The 9,737-nt window shown below is 45.0% G+C and overlaps 1 protein-coding gene across 1 annotated transcript in view; it reads left to right on the plus strand.

Annotated features, from left to right (window-relative positions):
- The first annotated feature begins 581 nt into the window (after positions 1-581).
- Positions 582-9,737, plus strand: part of LOC134089641 (pre-B-cell leukemia transcription factor 3-like) — a 90,360-nt gene continuing 81,204 nt past the window's right edge. The window contains 2 exon segments of the mRNA XM_062544101.1: positions 582-1,007; positions 1,766-1,839. Of these exon segments, the coding sequence (XP_062400085.1) occupies positions 811-1,007; positions 1,766-1,839 (271 nt within the window). The 5' untranslated portion in view covers positions 582-810.

The raw sequence follows: 9,737 nt of genomic DNA on the forward strand, positions 1-9,737 counted from the left end.
GCTTTATGGGGTGCAATTAATTTTTCGCGATTAGTTTTTCTATTTTTCCACACTAACACTAAAAAAAAACTTTTTTGAACATTTTATATTTCTATAGTCACCTTTATCATTCCAGCAGCGGAGGCGCAACATTTAATTGATTTTGTTTGCTTATTGGAGGATCATTCGCCGCAACATTTTTTTTTCAACTATCCACACTTCAAATATTCTATAGCTTTTTTAATTATTATTTTGATCGTTAATTTATTAATTTTGCCTTATCGTTTGTTTCCCTCGTAGCAAGTGGATATTTGTTCTACTGTACATTACAATTTGGATTTGAACAAGTTTTCAAGAAGAATTACGCGAGGAGACATTAGAGCAAGAAGATTTCATATAAACTAAAGACATCTTCAAGGGGTTTGCTTGTCATTTTCTACACGTCACATTAGAATAAAGACGAATTGGCATGTGGATTCATACAGCGATCACCCGCGAGCTCCTGAATACCTGAATACCGAACTTCAAAATCAAAGAAGAAGAACAAAAACAAAACTGCTCAATTTTCGAAGAAGACATTCGTACCTGCGGGATCGCGGGAGGACTCTAACCGGTACCAGAAAGTGATTCTTGGGACACGCGACATCAATATCATCATTGCTAGTCACTCAATGTGCATCAGTTTTATTTTTTAAACCTACGATACAGTTTTACCGTTAAGGTTCCACGTTCTGCAAATGCTGTAGAGAAGTTGCCTTTGCATGTGCTTTTCCCGCGCGTGTTTACGCCTTCAGTGACAGTAGAAGCGCATTGATTGTGTTGCGGCTGACTATGGACGAGCAAGCCCGGATCATGCAGGCTCTTGGCGGGGTGAATTTGGCTGGCCACCCGGTGCAGGGAGGCATGACTCTGCCGCCTCCGCACGGACACGACGGGACCGATGGAGACGGAAGAAAACAAGACATCGGTGACATTCTGCATCAGATCATGACGATAACTGACCAAAGTCTGGACGAAGCGCAAGCAAAGTTGGTTCATTTCTATGAATTATTAACGGCTTTAATAGTTAATAGGCTGTATTGTGATGTGTATGCGCCCGCGCTGGGGCTTGATTTTATGCAAAAAAAGCAGCAATGATGAGCGACGCAAATGATGTGGACAAATTACTTTTGTTTTGGTCCTCGGGACTAAATGGTCAGTTGCCAAATAATATTGAGCAGAATCTGCTACGTCCTCAGCGCATATACCTAAGTAATACCGTCCTGGGCAATTGTGTAAATCCTATCACCCAAGAGTCAGCTTAATTATAGAGTTTGGTAATATACATAGTATTTTACCAAATTTGTATACACGGTCCTCCAAATGTCTTTCATTTCAATAGTCAAAATTAGGTTCTATTCACCAACAGTTCCAAAAAGCGCGTGGGCACAGGTAGCCGTTCTCCTCGCTTCTGGCCTACTGTAACGGCACATGACAGGTGTCAAGCCAGACCTCATTTGACTTCATCCTGTCAGTTGAGCCTGTAGACCCCAGTCAAGTCCGAAATATGTTGAAGTAATTTACATACACTCTTTCAGACTAACCCGTGACACTTCTAATCACGGCTGATCAACACAATGCGCCCTGCTTTTGCGATTTATGTGATCTGTAACTTACTGAAGACTGAAAGCACAGCTGCTTTGTTGAGATGTATGCGTATTTGTCATGCAAAACTTTACATATTGCTCAGACAGGGTTTAAATGACGGCTATATACCTATCTTGGTTTTTATCTGAAACTGAAACAGGAAACACGGACTGAACTGTCACCGGATGAAGCCAGCCCTGTTCAGCGTGCTCTGCGAGATTAAAGAGAAAACGGGTGAGTAGGACATCTGCATACAGCACTTCCCAAAGACCACCGAGCGCACCAGCCGAGCAGCGAGCCGAGCAAGGCTCAAGATAGGCAACAGCACTGTGCCACCAAACCTACACTCACACCGCCATCTTTACTGGGGCTATCACCCCTCACACTGGCTACTACAGTATCATGAAAAGGAACACTATCATCGCACTCCTCTCTCTGATACTGAAACGCTGACCGGGGCCGATGATATGCTTGGGACTATAGTAGACTGACTATAAACGCGGACTGCGATATCCGTGGTCTTACGGCGACGAGCAAGGGAGCATCCCCGCTGCTCATCCCGCCGACCTCCCGGTCCTGCTGGCTGGCTTGGTCGGTCGGTCGGTAGAAGCACACAGCTGCCCCTTGTTTACCTCAAGCACAATGCTTCCTCAATAAATAGTCGCACACCACAGAAACAACATATTGGGGGTTGCACTTTGCGTTTACGCGACACATAATTTGGCGCGCTAAAAAAAAAGAAAGAAAGAAAGAAAGAAAGCAAGAAACACGTGTAGTACACAAACCACACAATCAAACATAAGCATGTATACTATGGTGATTCTGATGATCTGACAAATGGCATTACCATAACCATAACCATACTTATGTTTGCGGTATTGAGCCTAATTATTTGGCACATTTAGGAGATGCGTTCAGCTATTGTTCCTGTATTATTATTCACCGCGCAACAATAGATCAATTAGTCAACACAGGTTGTTGCTTGAGTGACTTTTAAAATAATCTGCATTATTTCTCTATGCATAATGTGGACGGTATGTTCAAAAAGAACAATATTGGAATCAGATAGCGTGTACCGTCCCTCACACACACACACACACACACACACACACACACACACACACACACACAACCTGCGTTCGAATTGAAAAAAAAAAATGCTGACCACTTGTGTCACGCAGTTATCAAAGTCTTGGGGTGAATGATGCCGTTGATGAGCTGAGGAAAATACCATGTGGCTCAGGCACTGCCCTGTCGCTGACTGACCTTACCTTTTGGCATAAGTTTACACCGTGTGTTAAATTCCTGTTTGAAATTATATATGTGCAGGTCGCTTTTGCAAAAGTTAGATGAGACGAATTGATGTTGTAGTGCACAATGGAGAGCCACAAAATATGTGGATAGGTTAGTGTGAACATATTATATGCTTCTTGACTCAGTTTCTCTCTGAACCATTTTTACAAGATCGATTTCATGGGCTGTCAGTCATTTAGCACGGGTGTAGTTATGCTTAGGAGCGAGGGACAGGGTGTGTGTGAGAGGGAGAATTAACCTGTGATTGTAAAGGCAAATGTAGACAATAGCTTTCATGTGCACTGTAACGGCGGGCATTTGCAAAGTGTATTTTACTGAATGGTCCTCTTTGTGTAAATGCCGACCCTCTCTAGACATTATTGTATTACAGAGATCACAGTACAACAGATATTTTTATGTTGTTGTTAATGAGAAAGATAGATAGCCTACATATGTGAGACCCAACATGAGGCGTTTTTCGCTTAACATCTTTTTTTTTGTTCACATCTGTAAGAGCACACACACACACACACACACACACACACACACACAGACTCGCGACTGTTGGCTTCTGTCCCCAACACAACTGTAGATAGAAAGGCTTCCTCCCGAGCAACAGCGCAAGCAAGCCGATATGGTTTGAAAGGGTAACATTCGCTTTGATGAAAAACGGGTCCCGCGGCGTTTGCTACACTGTAACTGGTCGTTCGGAAACGTCGGCAAATTGTCGGTGCGCTGGTTCAGGTCAAGGGCTGGTTGGTGACATGCAGCCTTAGGTTGCTTGGAGTTACACAAATAATAATTATGCGCCAACTAGTCGGATTCCGGGCTTTGAATGGTAGTCCACGGATTGTTTCGTATTATCACTGCACATCATCAAGTTGAAACTATTAGCCTACTCTTTGTCTATAGCTGTCAATACTGTACACTCTCAGTGCTCTGTCAGAGATGAATAATGCTATATTATATCACTTATCATTATATCACCTCTGAGTCTTATCACATCAAAGACAAAAATGCAAATACAAATAGAACTGAGGAATTCAAAATGTTAAGAGTCTGTTATTTGAGTGATGCCAATATTTAATCTCTGAAGTCATTTGAATTATGTCATTTATCAGCAAACTGTACACATGCCCTTCTGAATGTGAAGTCATTTTTTAATGAACTCGATACTGTACTGTCAGATAAAAACGCTGATGTAAGACAACTCTGCATGTGTGTGTGTGTGTGTGTGTGTGTAAGTTGGAGACAGTGCTGCAAGCGCAGCCGGGGTGTTGCGGTGTGGCTGTGGCCGCTGGTTGGCCAGATTTGTGGCCTTTGTGTGTCTGTCTCCTCAGCCCCAGTGACTTGGGGAAGATCATAAAACTTAATGAACTTCTCGGCCACGGGAGACGTCCGCGAGGGGGGCTGGACTGGTGTGTGTGTGTGTGTGTGTGTGTGTTTGTGTGTGTGTGAGAGAGGCCCCGCTTGACTGCTCGGCCTGGTTGAGGTATTCTTTATGCCTGTCGAGAAAAAGAGAGAGAAAGAGAGAATTGGAGAGAGCGAGGGCACGAGGGAAGAAGAGGAGAGGCGATGGAGAGAGAGAGAGAGAGAGAGAGAGAGAGAGAGATAGAGAGAGAGAAAGGGAGGAAAAGACAGTGAAAAGGTGGAAGAGACCCAGGGTCTCGGTGAGGGCCCGGTGCTGGGCTGTTGAGGCTGTTGATGAGCTGGAGTGGAGACTCAGCACGGGGGACTGAACTACCGGGAGGTGAGGACTGGACAGCACTGGACGCTGTGCGTGGGTTAAGGGTGCGTTAGGAGGGCGTCTGGACACTGTGCTGGGGTCTGAGTTTGGGGTTGGTGTGCTACACACACTCTCACACACACACACACACACACACTGGAAAACCCGCGAGTGTCATGCACTCGTTAGTCTTCTCCTGTACTGTACTGTAGGTGTGGAGCAACAGTAAGTTAGAAATCGGAAGGTTTTTTAGTGTTCTGTGTTGTTGATATATAGGAGCGTTTAGAAAATATTCCTATATCTATTTTTGTATTTTCTGTTATATACATGTAGAGTTTTTGCTCTTTGTGTTGAATCTATAGTTTGTGAAATGTATAATGTTGTTAGCGTGCTGTAATCTTTTATTTGCATAATAGAGTTGTCCCATTTAGTTTTGTCACTTTCATGTGCAGATGATTTATTTTTCTTCTGCTGATTTATTTACAGAAATATATATATATTTTTATGCTTCATAAAAAAACAGAAACAAAAACCGCAGGAAAAAACAACAACAAAAAAAACAAAACAAAAGCTGGCAGTACAGTGTGTGAGTTATTTCTTGTGCTGTGATTGTGTTGCATTTAATATAATTATGTCCTATATTATATTAAAGCTCTAATTAAATATGCAGAAAGAATAGAGTCCCTAAGTATGCTAATTAGCGGAATGAGCTTGTTTACCAGCTGAGCGCTTGTAATCTTCCGTAATCCCTTTGAAGCTGCCTGCTAGAAGGGGCTTTTATTTTCCTTTTTTTTTATTCGAGGGGCTCATTCAGTACCAAGGTAATTTCTAAGCAACTGTGTATGTGTGTGTGTCAGTATGTGTGACTGTGGAGTGTGTGTGTGTGTGTGTGTGTGTGTGTGTAAGGGAGAGAGGTTGCATTGATTTACTTTACACAGCCCTATGCCTAAAAAGGTCCACGTCGCTCTCGGTGGCCGTTGTTAGTGTACGGAGTGAAACAGGAGGAGCGCCTTCCCTCTTGTCCCTGTCGAGCTGGACCAGAGTTTGAGTTCTTGCGGCGATACGGGAAGCCATGTTTCAGAAGCTCTCTCTGCTTCTGTCGTTCTTCGAGCTCATGTATGTTTTTTTTTATTTTGTTTTAATTATGAGTGTGTGTTTGTGTGTACACAGACGCATGCACAGAGAAGCACACACACACATGCGCACACACACACACACACACATACATACATATGCCATACGCTACATACTCAGATGAAGAGAGAGAGAGAGAGAAAGAGAGAGAGCGAGAATTATAATTTCTCTGTGATGTCCTATAACATCAGTAATGTGTTGTGTGCTCCCAGGTTTGTAGAGGATTTATGTGCCAGTGTGTGTGTGTGTGTGTGTCCTGTTGTTAGTGCTGGTGAGTGTGTGTAACAGTATATGAGTGTGTTTCCCTCGTTTGAACAGCGTACAAACACAGGTCTCTTTATTTTCTCCAGTAAGGTGTGTGTGTCCTGTTGTTAGTGCTGGTGAGTGTGTGTAAGTCTCTTTATTGTCTCCAGTAAGGTGCAGTTTAAGGGAATTTGGACGTCTTTCTCCATGTGAGTTTTACTTCACAGTCCACACCCTTAGCCAAATATTAAATGTGTATTTTCCTCCTAAAATGAAAGAGGTTGTAGTTTATGTTCAACCAATCGGATGATTTGAACATGCACCCTTTTGATATTTCGTTTGATAATATACGGCGGGATTGTGAGAGTGGTAGCTTTGTGCTATTTTTAGCTTGAAAATCATGAGAGGAATTGCTTCAGGTAATCGTTATGGAAGTATGGGCCTGTACCAGTTCAGATGAAGATGTTTCGAGCTTTAATATAAATCCAAGCGAAGTAAATGGCTTTGAAGATGAAACATTGCTTGTTGTTGTTGGCTGGGTGGATGGAAGCTTGAAGAGGGAACGGCGAAATCAATCCTGAAGTGTTTGCATTGTAACTATGTAAACAGACACAGTAAAATGGTTCACATGTTCATCTACTGAGAGGTGGAGAGAGAGAAAGACGAGATCGAGACGTGGAAGGGATGCAGTGGTGTGTGTGTGTGTGTGTGTGTGTGTGTCGGTGAAGGCCTGTGCAGTAGTACATTTGCAGTGTATTAGTGAGTTATTGTGTGTGTTATTGCCTCTGCAAACATTCTTCTGCATCTTCTGCATATGAGTGTGTGTACTTAAACATGGATGTGTGGATGCGTGTGTGTGTGTGTTAGTGTTTGATTGTGTGAGTATGTGTACTGTCTGCGTTTTTCTTCTTCTTCGCCAGTCTAAGTGAACTGCAATATAATGCCGCGTTGCTGTGTGTGTGTGGGTACGTGTGTGGGTACGTGTGTGTGTGTGTGTGTGTGTGTGTGCATATATGTGTGTGTGCTCGTGTGCACTGCTTGGTGATGTAATTGTTATGTGACAGGCACTCAGTGTGTGAGAGAGCATGGCCCGTAGCAGTGAGGGGGTGACCTGTGCTTTTACCCCGCTGGAGGGGCAGCCTGTAGGTTTTGGGGTATTTATTTATTTTTTTTGGGGGGGGGGGGTAAGTGCCCCTCCTCCGCGTCTCAGTTCCCGGTGATGGGTCCAGTGACCTGCCCGTGTCACGGTCCCCATGGAGACCCGTAGGGGCCCGGAGACGGCGTCCTGGGCGAATCTTGCCCTCTTACCCCGGTGTTCTGTTGCCCTCTTACCCCGGTGTTCTGTTGCCCTCTTACCCCGGTGTTCTGTTGCCCTCTTACCCCGGTGTTCTGTTGCCCTCTTACCCCGGTGTTCTGTTGCCCTCTTACCCCGGTGTTCTGTTGCCCTCTTACCCCGGTGTTCTGTTGCCCTCTTGCCCCCGTGCTCTTTCAGAGCCACTCAAGCGCCACGCCAGTGTGCCGGCCACTCATCGGAGCCACGGGCTGCCCAATCACAGCGCTGTGTTTAACCCCGCTAGTTAACCACACCACCAGCGCCCGCTCACTCTGTCTCTCTCTGTCTCTGTGTGTGTGTGTGTGTGTGTGTGTGTGTGTGTGTGTGTGTGTGTGTGTGTGTGTGTGTGTGTGTGTGTGTGTGTGTGTGTGTGTGAATATATGACATATGAGTATGGTGGTATGAATGGCTAGTTCACACACATATTTCATGTATGAATGTATGGTCAATTCCCCACATGGCGTGCCCATGGATGTTAAGGGTATTTGAACATTTATTGTAATACCCACATTGTGATTATATTGAGTCTGGTAGCGATGAACAAATATGACATTAACATGCATATACTGTATAAAGCTTAATTGTCATTATTGTGTATCTCTGTGTGTGTGTGTGTGTGTGTACAGTATGTGTGTGTGTGTCATTACGGGTTTTTTTTGTGCTGTACCCAGACGGGGACAGAGGTGCAGGGCCCTCTAAGCTAAGCTAAACTAAACCGAACAGAGCTGTCTGTATGTGTGTGTGTGTGTGTGTGTGTGTGTGTGTGTGCTTGTTTGGGAGCCTTTCTGGCACTTTCTCTCCTCAGCACAGTGGGCTCTCTCCCACTTCCCCACGGCTAATGCCCTGGAAGTATTAATTCACTTTGATATGCTAATTAGGGGGCATTATGCAAGAAATGAGCTTAACTGGCAGCATGAAGTCATTTGCCTGTCAGGACACTGAGCGCTTTTAGCAGGAGGGGTTTGTTTTTTTCACTCTACACTTTTTTTTCTTTTTTCTTTTTTTTTTTCGCTCCAGCTTTTTTGCATTTAAATGAAGGGAGCAGGGAGGAAGCCTCTTCTACATCTATTTATTTTTCTTCATCCACTGCACTTTTTCATTGCCATTTTCTTCTCTCTCTCTCTCTTCCTTTCTTTCTCTGTCTCTCTCTCTCTCTCTCTTTCTTGAAAAGTGTGTTTAAAGTTTGTCTTTGGCTCTGGGGAAGTGTCTCAGATCAGATTCAAGGCCGGCTTCAGACCGATGGCAATTTGCAGAAAAAAATATGGGGTCTGACTCGTGATCGTTAGCCGGTTCCACATGTCCCCCTTTAAGTTGTTCTTCAGGGTTCTTCAGGGTTCTTCAGCTGCCATAGAACCTGTTAATGTCTCTGTTGGTTGCTGCCATAGAACCTGTTAATGTCTCTGTTGGTGCTCGTGTGGAATGTTTCTGTTCTGTGTTTTTTAGCGGTTCCACATGCCCCTTTTAAGCTGTACTTCAGGGTTCTTCAGCTGCCATAGAACCTGTTTAGATCTCCACCGGTGCTCTTGCGTGGAACCCTTCCGTGCCGTGTTCTTTTCCGTGTCCATTTGTTCCAGAGTGTACAATGTCATCCAGCATACACTCTAGTCCCGTCACTCTTGACAGTGGGCCGGCTGCGGGCCGCGTGCGTGCCGCTGGCGGGGTTGTTATGCTAATTAGGAGAGCGCAGTGGTGTTTGTTGACACTGTGTGCGTGTGGTTGCGTGGGCTCGTCTGTGCGTGAGTTCTGCTGAGGCCCCTGAGCGACGTTAACACCAGTAATGGGAGCAGCGTGATGGGCCATGATGACGACCCCGGGTCCTACGCCGCCTTTGCCCCGGCGTGTGTGTGTGTGTGTGTGTGTGTGTGTGTGTGTGTGTGTCTGTATTTGTTTGTATGTGTGTGTGTGTGTGTGTGTGTGTGTGTGTGTGTGTGTGTGTGTGTGTGTGTGTGTCTTATGGTGACTGCCCGGACGTCATTACCAGCCACACAGAGTGGCCACAATAACACAGCCCAGAGCATGGACTAGGACTCCAGCAAATCAGTGTGTGTGTGTGTGTGTGTGTGTGTGTGTGTGTGTGTGTGTGTTTGTGTGTGTGTCTGTGTGTGTCTGTGTGTGTGCTTCTCATTTCAGAGAGAACAGAGATAGAGAGGAAGAGAAAATAGACTTGTTTTACGTGTGTGTGTGTGTGTGTGTGTGTGAGAGAGAGAGAGAGAGAGAGAGAGCTGAGCTAGGCTGACTCTGTTAATCAGATAGGCGGCGTGTGTGTGTGTGTGTGTGTGTGTGTGTGAGCTAGGCTGACTCTGTTAATCAGATAGGCGGTGTGTTGGCAGGGCCAGATTTCTCGGAGGCTCCTGCTCTAGCTCAGTTTGTTTTCTCTCTGAGAGGAAAAGAAGAGCGGAAGAG

The sequence above is a fragment of the Sardina pilchardus genome, chromosome 8 (genome assembly GCF_963854185.1).
Source record: "Sardina pilchardus chromosome 8, fSarPil1.1, whole genome shotgun sequence".
Taxonomy (NCBI): domain Eukaryota; kingdom Metazoa; phylum Chordata; class Actinopteri; order Clupeiformes; family Clupeidae; genus Sardina; species Sardina pilchardus.